The 13,181-nt window shown below is 39.8% G+C and overlaps 1 protein-coding gene across 1 annotated transcript in view; it reads left to right on the top strand.

Annotated features, from left to right (window-relative positions):
- The first annotated feature begins 271 nt into the window (after window positions 1-271).
- The window catches only part of acsl5 (acyl-CoA synthetase long chain family member 5), a 23,694-nt gene continuing 10,784 nt past the window's right edge, over window positions 272-13,181 (top strand). Inside the window, 11 exon segments of the mRNA XM_024007413.2 lie at window positions 272-660; window positions 3,721-3,884; window positions 4,095-4,203; window positions 4,346-4,410; window positions 7,842-7,943; window positions 8,139-8,238; window positions 9,601-9,779; window positions 10,599-10,631; window positions 10,808-10,859; window positions 11,203-11,243; window positions 11,245-11,277. Coding sequence (XP_023863181.1) covers window positions 3,729-3,884; window positions 4,095-4,203; window positions 4,346-4,410; window positions 7,842-7,943; window positions 8,139-8,238; window positions 9,601-9,779; window positions 10,599-10,631; window positions 10,808-10,859; window positions 11,203-11,243; window positions 11,245-11,277 — 870 coding nt within the window. The 5' untranslated portion in view covers window positions 272-660; window positions 3,721-3,728.

Genomic DNA, 13,181 nt, shown 5'->3' with positions numbered 1-13,181 from the left:
AATGTGCGGGGGTACAGGTTAGTCAAGGTCATTTGTACATGTAGGTAAGGGTAAAGTGACTATGCARAGATAATAAATAGCGAGTAGCAGCAGTGTAAAAACAAAGGGGGTGGTGTCAATGCAAATAGTCCGGGTGGCCATTTGATTAATTGTTCAGCAGTCTTATGGTTTGAGGTCTGAAGCTGTTAAGGAGCCTTTTGGACCTAGACTTGGCACTCCGGTACCGCTTGCKGTGCYGTAGTAGAGAGAACAGTCTATGACTTGGGTGACTGGAGTCTTTGACAAWTWTTTTTGCCTTCCTCTGACATCGCCTAGTATATAGGTCCTGGATAGCAGAAAGCTTGGCCCCAGTGATGTATTGGGCAGTACGCACTACCCTCTGTAGTGCCTTACGTTGATGTCTTTGCTCATTTTCAGTTATCAGTTTGAAAGATAGTGGCCAAGGTTCAAAGGTCACTTGCTTTCAGCTCAGTTTTATTGGAGCTTTGGTTATGACTTCCTCACTCGCCCGAGTGTCAGCAAGCAGACCAGTGGACGAGGCTTGGTCCCACACACACACACAAACACACACCTGTCATCGGTGAGTGGAGCCCCCAAAGAGCAGACGGTGAAATTGTAAAGGACGGCAGAAAAACCGAAAGATACCTGGGAGAAAAACAGGTAGGGTGGCAGTGCTTCTTGTCATGTTTTGTGTGCTTGTTAGGTGTAGGGSTTAGACTGTTGACATTGGTCAAACAAACATGTCGTTAAGATTTTATTTGCATAACCCCTCTATGGTGATCTAAAGATGTCCGACTAAGTATTGACACACTATCAGTATGATGAATTCAACTGCAACATGCTTCAACAAAGTTTAAAGAAAACATGTTAGCAGAGTTAGCCTAGCTAAAGGGTTTTAGACTGTTTGAGTATACAGATATGTAGTCCTGAATATGGTTTTGCACAGTTAAAACTGTTAAAAACTGGGTGTACTTTATTGGCTGGTGATGTTGATGGGCTAAACGAGTCTTTGTATTTGCCCCTTTATTTGCATAAACGGCATGTCAGATGGATAGTATTAACCACAATGCACAATTTTGACCATTGATCAGATTAAGAAAAACTGTGATATCAAGTAATGCATTATGTAATCGTAGTATGCGTAAAAGGACCAAATAGATAGAGAGAGAATAGATGGAAATAGAGTCGAACAAAAATGGCATGCTATGTGAAGARGTTTTTTTACCCCCTATCGAATTAAAATACACTTGTATCATCAGGTAACAGAATCTGAGAAAGCATTTTAGATGCGTTTGGCAGATCATGAATATAAATTTGAAGGTCCAAATATCGATCCCTGTGGTACACCCTCTACATTTGATCTCAAGAGGGGGAGTATACTCCTGGAGATATGGTCAGTGGTATTATCAACAGTATCAAATCTTTATGCGTCCAGTGGGTCCGACCTCCCAAGTGCCCTTGAAGTTCTGACTTTGGACTGTAGATGACCATAAAGTCTTATCAATGTCTTTCACTGTTCCCTATGCAGGCGTTTCAGAGGGCAGATCTGTTAGCATAAATCGATTAATTATTCCTTAGTTTCTCCTCTTACTGAAATTACAGTTAGCGTTGAATACACACACAAGCGTGCACACAAACACACCCCAAACACACCCACACACTAGACAAATATTGCCATTGAGAATTGTTAGAGGCAAGCATTGAATTGAAGGAGATGGCGGAAATGGGTAAACCTAGGTAAACAGCATTCTACAATATACKGAGTAGACCACTACATTGAGAATTACTCTGACAGTAAATGTACATGGGGCAAAAGTCATTGCAGATAACACTACAGTAATATAAACTGACTTTGACCCCATTTAATGGTAACACACACACATGCAGATCCAGTCAAAAGTGTGGACACACCAAAACTCTGAAATAACACACATGGAATCATGTAGTAACCAAAAAGGGTTAAACGAATCAAAATACATTTTATATTTGAGATTCTTCAAAGTAGCCACCRTTTGCCTTGATGACAGCTTTGTCCACTCTTGTCATTCTCTCAACCAGCTTCATGAGCTAGTCACCTGGAATGCATTTSAATTAACAGGTGTGCCTTATTAAAAGTTAATTTGTTTAATTTCTTTCCTTCTTAATGCGTTTGAGCCAATCAGTTGTGTTGTGACAAGGTATGGGTGGTATACAGAAGATAGCCCTATTTGGTAAAAGTCCATATTATGTCAAGAACAGCTCAAATAATCAAAAAGAAACAGTCCATTATTACTTTAAGACATGAAGGTCAGTCAATGCGGAAATTTCAAMAACTTTTTAAGTTTCTTCAAGTGCAATCGGAAAAACCATCAAGCACTATGATGAAACTGGCTGTCATGAGGACCGCCACAGYAAAGGAAGACCCAGTTACCTCTGCTGCAGAAGATACGTTTATTAGAGTTACCAGCCTCAGAAATTMCATCCAAAATAAATGCTTCACAGAGTTCAAGTAACAGACACATCTCAACATCAACTGTTCAGAGGAGACTGWGTGAATCAGGCCTTCATGGTTGAATTGCTGCAAAGAAACCACTACTAAAGGACACCAATAATAAGAAGAGACTTGCTTGGGCCAATAAACATGGGCAATGGACATTAGACTGGTGGAAATCTGTCCTTTGGTCTGATGAGTCCAAATTTGAGATTTTTGGTTCCAACCGCCGTGTCTTTGTGAGACACAGAGTAGGTGAACGGATGATCTCCGCATGTGTGGTTCCCACCATGAAGCATGGAGGAGGAGCTGTGATGGTGTGAGGGTGCTTTGCTGGTGACACTGTCTGTGATTTATTTAGAATTCAAGCAATACTTAACCAGCATGGCTACCACAGTATTCTGCAGCGATATGCCATCAGATCTGGTTTGCGCTTAGTGGGACTATCATTTGTTTTTKAACAGGACAATGACCCAACACATCTCTAGGCTGTGTAAGGGCTARTTGACCAAGAAGGAGAGTGGCCTCCACAATCATCCGACCTCAACCCAATTGAGATGGTTTGGGATGAGTTGGACCGCAGTGTGAAGGAAAAGCAGCCAACAAGTGCTCAGCATATGTGGGAACTAATCATTCCAGGTGAAGCTGGTTGACAGAATGGCATGAGTGTGCAAAACTGTCATTAAGGCAAAGGGTGGCTACTTTGAATAATCTCAAATATAAAACATATTTTGATTTGTTTAACACTTTGTTGGTTACTACATGATTCCATATGTGTTATTTCATAGTTTTGATGTCTTCACTATTATTCCACAATGTAGAAAATAGTAAAAATAAAGAAAAACTTTTGAATGAGTAGGTGTGTCCAAACTTTTGACTGGTACTGAACATCATACATGATGTAATACATGTACATGTACCCTGCACAAAATAAAATTGTCATATTCCAATGAAATCACTACATATCTCAGCTAGACAATACAATATGTACATTTGAGTCATTTACCAGACATGAGCAATTAGGMTTAAGTGCCTTCGCTTTTTGTATGTGTTTGTATTTATTAAGTATCCCCATTTATTTGGACACATTGACAGATATTTCACCTAGTCYGCTCAGGATTCGAACCCACAACATTTCGATTACTGGCCCGACACTCTTAACCGCTAGGCTACCTACCGCCAATAGAAGTGTATACAAGTAATAGTGTTAATATTGTGTATTGGTAACAGCACTTCCTCTCTCTCGTCAGATTTGAACATGGACTTCCTCRTCAACTTCCTGTTTAGCCCTCTGCCCACCTCGGCCATCGTCTCCCTGTTTGCCTTGATGGGGGCTGCCCTGGTCTACCTCAACACCAGGCCTAAACCCCTCACTATGCCTGCAGACCTCAACTGCCAGACCGTAGGAGTCAAGGTAAGGACACTCTCCGGCTGAATTCCAAATTGACCCCTAGCCTCTACCTACACCATCGGCACTCCTGAGAGGATTGGATCACATGGTTGAGGGTCAATTCCATTTCAATTCAGTCAAATCAGGAAGTCATAAACAGATTCCAATTGCAATTTTCCTCGTTGCTTTCCAATGCGTCTTCCCTTATATGTCATTGCTCTCCCTCATATCCAGGATGGAGCGAGGAAAAGTGRCCTGCAGGAAGATGACAACCTGATGTCGTATTTTCATGACGACGCCAGAACACTGTATGAAGTTTTCCAGAGGGGACTACAAGTCTCAGGTCACCACCATATCTCCTGTCACATATATCTTGTGTCTGCACTAAGAATAAGAGAGAGGTTTTTGGGAATCAACATTAGAATACATAGTAGTATTCATGTCTGACTGAGGGTAGCAAGGTCAAATCCATATCTCCTTTACAGGTAATGGACCCTGTCTAGGCTACAGGAAACCAGGGCAACCYTACCAGTGGCTGAAATACAAACAGGTATGACACTATCACTGATACTACTTACATTGGCCAGCATTTCTCTGGGTCTGAATTCAGAAAATATTTTCTATACAACATTTTGGAAAAAATATGGKATGAGCCAATGGCTTTTCTAAGGGGTTCATGCTTTTACATTCATTTGTGTTTGTATGTGTATTTATTTGGTATCCCAATGTGTTAGGTCCTGTCCTAACACATTAAGGCACGTACATCACACAAAAAACCTTACATCATATAACATTATTACACCACTACATATCTACAATATAACATTTATAATACCACCATATAACAATATTACAATGTACACTACCGTTCAAAAGTTTGGGGTCACTTAGAAATGTCCTTGTTTTTGAAAGAAAAGCWKAWWWTRTTGTCCATTAAAATAACAARAAATTGATCAGAAATACAGTGTAGACATTGTTAATGTTGTAAATGACTATTGTAGCTGGAAACGGCAMAWTTTTTATGGAATATCTACATAGYCGTACAGAGGCCCATTATCAGCAACCATCACTCCTGTGTTCCAATAGCACATTGTGTTAGCTAATCAAAGTTAATCATTTTAAAAGGCTAGTTGATCATTAGAAAACCCTTTTGCAATTATGTTAGCACAGCACTATTGTGCTGATTAAAGCATCAATAAAACCTGCTTCTTGGCCTTCTTTAGACTAGTTGAGTGTCTGGAGCATCAGCATTTGTGGGTTCGATTACAGGCTCAAAATGGCTAGAAATAAAGCACTTTCTTCTGAAACTCATCAGTCTATTCTTGTTCTGAGAAATTAAGGCTATTCCATGTGAGAAATTGCCAAGAAACTGAAGATCTGGTACAACGCTGTGTACTACTCCCTTCACAGAACAGCGCAAACTGTCTCTAACCAGAATAGAAAGAGGAGTGGGAGGCCCCGGTGCACAACTGAGCAAGAGGACAAGTACATTAGAGTGTCTAGTTTGAGAAACAGATGCCTCACAAGTCCTCAACTGGCAGCTTCATTAAATAGTACCCGCAACAGTGAAGAGGTGACTCTGGGATGCGGTGACTCTGGGATGCTGGCCTTCTAGGCAGAGTTGCAAAGAAAAAGCCATATCTCAGACTGGCCAATAAAAATAAAAGATTAAGATGGGCAAAATAACATAGACACTGGACAGAGGAACTCTGCCTAGAAGGCCAGCATCCTGGAGTCGCCTCTTCACTGTTGACGTTGAGACTAGAAATTTCTAAGTGACTCCAAACTTTGTAGAGAGCGTGTGCTAGCGTGTTTGCGTATGCGTGTGAACCTGTGAGTGTCTCTTCACAGTCTGCTTTGTTCCATAAAGTGTAGTTTTATCTGTTTTTTTAAACCTGATTTTACTGCATGCATGAGTTACTTGATGTGGAATAGAGTTACACTATATGTAGTCATGGCTCTGTGTTGTACTGTGCGTTTCCCAGAGTCTGTTCTGGACTTGGGGACAGTGAAGAAACCCCTTGTGTCATGTCTTGTGGGGTATGCATGGGTGTCTGAGCTGTGTGCTAGTCATTTGAACAGACAGCTCGGTGCTTTCAACATGTCAATACCTCTCACAAATCAAATTTTATTAGTCACATGCACCGAGGTGTAGACCTTACATTGAAATGCTTACTTATAAGCCCTTAATTAACCAACAACGCAGTTTTAAGAAAAATATCTTTAAAAAGTAACAAATAAAAGTAACAAATAATTAAACAGCAGCAGTAAAATAGCAATAGCGAGGCTACATACAGAGGTTACTGGTACAGAGTCAATGTGTGGGGGCACCGGTTAGTCGAGGTAATTGAGGTAATATGTACATGTAGGTAGAGTTATTAAAGTGACAATGCATAGATAATAACAGACAGTAGTAGCAGCGTAAAAGAGGCAAAAAAGACAAGTAGTGATGCAGTCAATCTTTCCTCTACTTTGAGCCAGGAGAGATTGACATGCATGGCATTGATATTAGCTCTCCGCATACATTTAAGGGCTAGCCTTGCTGCTCTGTTCTGGGCCAACTGTTGTTTGCCTATGTCTCTCTTTGTGGCACTTGACCATATGACTGAGCAGTAGTCCAGGTGCGACAAAACTAGGGCCTATAGGACTTGTTTTGATGATAGCAATGTCAAGAAAGCATAGCAGCGCTTTATTGTGGACAGACCTCTCCCCATCTTAGCTACCGTTGCATCAATATGTTTTGAAAATGACAGTTTACAATTCAGGGTGACACCAAGCCGTTTAGTCTCCTCAACTTGCTCAATTTCCACATTATTCATTACAAGATTTAGATGAGGGTTAGAGTTTAGTGAATTGTCTGTCCAAAATACAAAACTTTTAGTTTTTTAAATATTTAGTAGTAGCTTGTTACTTGCCACCAAAGACTGCATGTCTTTGTTAAGGAATGCAGTGATTTCACTTGCTGTGGTAGCTGACGTGTATAATGTTGTGTTATCAGCATACATATATACACAGCCTTTACTCAGTGCCAGTGGCCGGTCATTAGTAAAGATTGAAAAAAAGTGAAGGGCCTAGAAAACTTCCTTGGGGAATGCCATACTCTAGATATGCCTAGATATGGCTACAATATTATGATCACTACATCCAAAGGATGTGGATACTGCTTTAGAACAAATTTCTGCAGCATTAGTAAAGATGTGATTAATATACATGGATGATTTCATTACTGTGCTGTTTGTAAATACCCTGGTAGATTGATTAATAACCTGAACCAGGTTGGAGGCACTGGTTACAGTTTGAAGCTTTTTCTTGAGTAGACAGCTTGATGAAAGCCAGTCAATATTTGTCACCCAGAAAGTACACGTCTCTGTTGATATCACATACATTATCAAGCATTTCACAGATTTCACAGATACTGACTGTTAGCACTTGGTGGTCTATAGCAACTTCCCACAAGTATAGGCTTTAGGTGAACRAATCTGTAGCCATATTACTTCAACAGCATTTGACATGAAATCCTCTCTAAGCTTTACAGGAATATGACTGAATATAAACAGCAACACCTCCCCCATTGGCATCCCTGTCTCTTCTGTTGATGTTATAACCATATATTGCTACCACTGTATCATCAAAATAATTATCTAACTGAGTTTCAGAGATAGCCAGTATATGAATGGATTCTGTTTCTAGCAAGTTATCGATTTCATGAACCTTGTTTCTTAGGCTACATATGTTAATGTTAATAATACATACGTWCATTTTTAGCGCTTTTCTGGGTTGTTTGATTGTTGTTATTGCTTTACTGGGAGGCTTGTTATTGCTTTATCAGAGGTAGACATGACAGTGACTTGTCCGTAATTAGAACTTTTGATGGACAGACGGATGCGTAGTGCATTTTTCGTGCATTTGATCCAGCTCTGTATGTATAGAGACCCTAACATCCTTGACTTTAGACCTTTTATGTAATGCCTTCCACCGCAGGTGTCCAATCGGGCTGAGTACCTTGGGTCAGGGCTGATCCACAGGGGCCTGAAGCCGACCCCTGATACCTTCATTGGAATCTTTGCTCAGAACAGACCAGAGGTGAGACATTTTTTCTAGGTTGAGTATATTTCATCTATCACTGTCATATTGATACATACAGAAGTTGCAGTTATTGAACTGTTTGAAAAATCCGAATTGGTATTGTATTCGAAATGGGCAACACATGAGCTGTGCTGTCCATTGAACATTGATCCTTACGGCTTATTATTGCTCCCTGCTTGTTCTTTGGTCCAGTGGATCATCAGTGAGCTGGCCTGCTACACCTATTCCATGGTGGCGGTGCCCCTGTACGACACCCTGGGACATGAGGCACTGGAGTTCATTATTAAGAAAGGTAATTGGGCCTTCTCCACCATGTACTGCACTTCATTAACAGTGTTAATGAGGACAGGTTTAGGCCTGTCATTCCCTAGGGGTTCCACAAGGCTTGTTCCCGAGTCCACTATATTTTACCTTGACTAATCTTCTTCTTATTTTTCCTCTCTCACTTGGTAACTCCACCTCCTCCCCTCTATGCCACTGCTAGTATAGTGCAAGCCTTCATAAACCCTTTATAACGCTCACATAGATGCTTTAGAAATAATTTATAAACAAATGTAATGCTATAAAGAATGTGGCAAAAGGGTTGTGCCACATTTGGCAAAATCAAGATGCATGGACCTGTTGCAACCCAGTATGAATACATACATGCACGCATGCGTACAAATTAATAAAAAATAAAAAGCTGAAATGCCTTGATTCAATAAGTATTCAACCCCTTCATTATGGCAAGTCTAAATAAGTAAAAATGTGCCACACAAGTCACATAAGTTTKATGTACTCCCTCTGTAGGCAATAATAGTGTTTAACATGATTTGTGAATGACTACCTCTTCTTTATGCCCCACACATACAATTATCTGCAAGGTCCCTCAGTCGAGCACTGAATTTCTAACACAGATTCAACCACAAAGACCAGGGAGGTTTTCCCAAAGCCTCACAAAGAACGGCACCTATTGGTAGATGGGTAAAAATGAAAATTGTATTTGTCACATGCGCCGAATACAACAGGTGTAGTAGACCTTACACTGAAATGCTTACTGTCGTGTATGCTCCCACTCCGGCTTCTAGTTCACCAGCTGCTCATTATGGAGCACACCTGTCACCATCGTTGGCAATAACTGAAACGAAATGGGATTTAGCTAAGCACAGGCAAAATCCTAGAGGAAAACTTGATTCAGTCTGCTTTACACCAGAAACTGGGAGAGGAATTCATCTTTGAGTAGGACAATAACCTATAATGCAAGGCCACATCTACACTGGAGTTGCTTACCAAGAAGACAGTGACTATTCTTGAGTGGCCAAGTTACAGTTTTGACTTAAATCTGCTTGAAAATCTAAGGCAAGACTAACAGAGCTTGAAGAATTTTGAAAAGAATAATGGGCAAATATTGCACAATCCAAAGGTGTTTCTAACAACAGTATATTAACTCAGGGGATAATTATACTAATCAAGCTATATTAGTGTTTTATTTTTATTATAATTTTTGTCATTACATAGTATTTTGTGTAGGTCAATGTCAAAAAAATAATAATTTCATTAATTTCAATCCCACTTTGTAACGCAACAAAATGTATAAACATCCAAGGGGGGTGAATACCCACTGTACGTACATGTTCCAGCTGCCACATTTTCAACTGATTGTTTGTGATTTCAGCGGACATCTGCACAGTGCTGTGTGACAAACAGAATAAAGCCGAGACACTGCTGGAAAACTGTGAGAAGGGAGAGACGCCTGACCTCAAAACCATTATCCTCATGGATGCCTTTGACACCGAGCTGACCGCACGGGGCGCAAAGTGTGGGGTGGACATTCTGTCCCTGAAGGAAGTGGAGGTACTGTACTGTATGACACCATATAGGGATGTATGAGAAAATAAGCATTTACACACTTTCAATGACTTTGAGCAGGTGCTGGGGAACAAAGTATTTGTTAAGTAAAGAAAGAAAGACTGCACACTTTAATCTATGCTTCCAAGTTGTATTAGAATAGCTTTTCGACCCTTGGGGTCTTCATCAGGTCGAAGCCTGTTGCTCCCGAGGGGTTCCTCAAGGGTCTATGATAAGTCCAGCTGTATTTTACCCATGCTCCGAGAACAAATTGACCTTAATCATAGATAGGATCAGCTTTACATTCCCAACTCCTAACAACCATTTGGGGGATAATACTGCAGGACTTACATTGCCWACTTAAGCTGTCTTATCTCTAATCCTGTATTTTCTTAATGAGGTCCCAACTGTAATGGGTCAAGAAAGTTATAGTGGTAATCGCTACTCTCTAGGGCAGTGTTTTGCAAATCCCTCCTCACATCCTTCTACTCAGTTCCACTTATTTGACCATTTCCATTTAAAGCACACCTCAACTAATGAAGTACATGGTTATTAGTTGAGGAGTTTAATCAAGTGTGCTTGTACTGAAATGCCATAGTCTTACACCAGCGCAATGTAAGACAATGCTGAAATGCATACAATTTGTGGAACTGGCTGAGAGTACTCAAGAAGAGGTTTGYTAAACAATGCTATAGGGTAGTTAAGCAAGTACTAGTCCCTAGTATTTCAGTGGCCATGCCCAATGTAGAGCAAATGCTGTCCTCTTTTCAAACATTGCCGAAAAACTGTTTTTGATCAATTAATTGAATCCTAAATATTTTTTAGGCTCTGGGGAAGGACCATCTACACAAGCCAGTTGTAAGTACAATTCATACAATATGTTACTTGTATATTTATTATCCAGTCTAAAAAAAAAATCGAAGATATATTTAGCTCTATTTAAGCCAACTGCTTTTGATTTCAAAATAGTTATTTTCTGCCAACATTGTATGTAGACATACTACAATAAATGTGTGTTTTTGCTTCCCCTACAGCCACCAAAGCCGGAGGACCTCAGCATCATATGTTTTACCAGTGGAACTACAGGTTGACCGTGTGTGTGTGTGCGTGTGCGTGTGCGTGTGCGTGTGCGTGCGTTCGTACGCGTGTGTCTGTCTGTCTGTCTGTCTGTCTGTCTGTCTGTCTGTCTGTGTGTCTGTGTGTCTGTGTGTGTCTGTGTGTGTGTGTGTGTGTGTGTGTTGTGTGTGTGTGTGTGGTGTGTGTGTGTGTGTGTGTGTGTGTGTGTGTGTGTGTGTGTGTGTGTGTGTGTGTGTGTGTGTGTGTGTGTGTGTGTGTGTGTTGTGTGTGTCTGTCTGTCTGTCCTGTCTGTCTGTCTGTCTGTCTTGTATATCATGTGAACACCCTCCAAATATTTAGTTGTCGGTTTCAGGTGACCCTAAGGGAGCCATGCTGACTCATGAAAATGTGGTTCTCGGATGCAGCAGGTGTGATTAAAACCTTTGAGGTATGCATACTCTATCAGGAACTGACATATAAACACTGCCTATGTCTAGGTTTTACCCTGTAGGAAAGTTATCTTACCCATAGAATGACATCTAGAATCCCTAAAGTAATCCAATAACATATACAGTGAGCTCCAAAAGTATTGGGACAGTGACAGTTGTTATTTTGGCCCTGTACTTCAGCACTAGATTTGAAATTATACAATGACTATGACTTTAAAGTTCAGACTGTCAGCTTTAATTTGAAGGTATTTTCATCCATATCGAGTGAACAGTTTAGAAATAACAGCACTTTTTGCACATATTCCCCCATTTTAAGGGACCAAAAGTTTTAGTCACCCCCCAAAAAATGCTAACCTTCCTGTTTATTGTAATGGTGAGAGGTTAGCATCTCTTGGGGTATGATATAAATGCTAACCTTCCCTGTTATTGTAATGGTGAGAGGTTAGCATCTCTTGGGTATGATATAAAATGCTAACCTTCCCTGTTATTGTAATGGTGAGTGAGAAGTTACAGACACACAAATATCATACCCCCAAGAGATGCTAACCTCTCACCATTAAAATAACAGGGAAGGTTAGCATTTTATATCATACCCCCAAGAGATGCTAACCTTCCCTGTTATTTTAATGGTGAGAGGTTAGCATCTCTTGGGGGTATGATATTTGTGTGTCTGTAACTTTCTCACTCAAAACAAGGTTGGTTATTAAAATCAGATCTAGCAATAATATCAAGGGGCTACAAATCCAGGGCTTAAAAACAAAGCTGTCATTGTACGCTGATGATTCATGTTTTCTTTTAAATCCACAATTTGGTTCCCTCCACATAGAGGATCTAGATACTTTTTCTAACCTCTCTGGATCACAACCAAATTATGATAAGTGTACTGTATAACATATTGGATCGCAAAAAAATACAACTTTTACATTAAAATAGTGAAATACTCAGAAAGAGAGGTAAGATCTCAATACAATACATTTTAATAGAAAATTTGCAAAAATAGATAGGATCTTACTATAATGGAAAGGAAAATACCTGTCTATTTGTGGGAAAAACACCCTGATTAACTCTTTAGTCATATCCCAGTTTACCTGTTTGCTTATGGCCTTGCCTACACCTAACGGCTTGTTTTTTTAATTATTTGAGCAAAAAAGAGTCCATTTTATTTCGAACGGCAATTCAGATAAACGGGGCCTATTTATATAATGCTATTTTAAAAACAAACCATAGAAAGTTTGTTGCAATTTCAGTTTAATCCATCAGTAAAAAGACAGAACAAGTATTACAACAAATATTATGGTCAAACTCAAATATACTAATTGCTAAAAGAAGAACGTCAATAAAAAATCTATTTAAAAAATCGGTATTATCTTTGTAAATTATATCATAAATAGGACTGGTGGAGTTATGTTACACATGCAGCTAACAAAATATATGGAAATGTCTGCTCTACCCAAAATTACAACCAACTAATTGCAGCATTACCGCAAAAGTTGAAGAGGCAAGTGGAGGGGGAAGAAAGTAAGGAAATTGTCTGTCGGCCCTGCATTAAACACAATTGGTTCAAGAAAATTGTGATAAATAAAAAAGTATACCAGTTTAATTTAAGGACCAAAAATGGACAGCTGTGCCATACAAATTGCAAAATAGTTGGGAAGAGATTTTCGATGTACTGATTCCATGGCACATGGTTTATGAACTGATACACAAAACGACGGCGGATTCAAAAATTCTTGCAACCAATAGAATGTTATATATATGGGGGATATAACCATCCCAGCTCTGCAAATTTTGCTGCGAAGAGACAGAATCATTCAAACATTTAAGTTGGTACTGTCCATATGTAGCTTGTTTTTGGTGGCAGATTCAGGAATGGCTGAAGAATTGCAACATTTACCTCAAGCTA

This window comes from Salvelinus sp. IW2-2015, linkage group LG18 (assembly GCF_002910315.2).
Source record: "Salvelinus sp. IW2-2015 linkage group LG18, ASM291031v2, whole genome shotgun sequence".
NCBI classification, from domain to species: Eukaryota; Metazoa; Chordata; class Actinopteri; order Salmoniformes; family Salmonidae; genus Salvelinus; species Salvelinus sp. IW2-2015.
The sequence above is the reverse complement of the archived record's forward strand: the minus strand, read 5'-3'. Positions and strand labels throughout refer to the sequence as shown.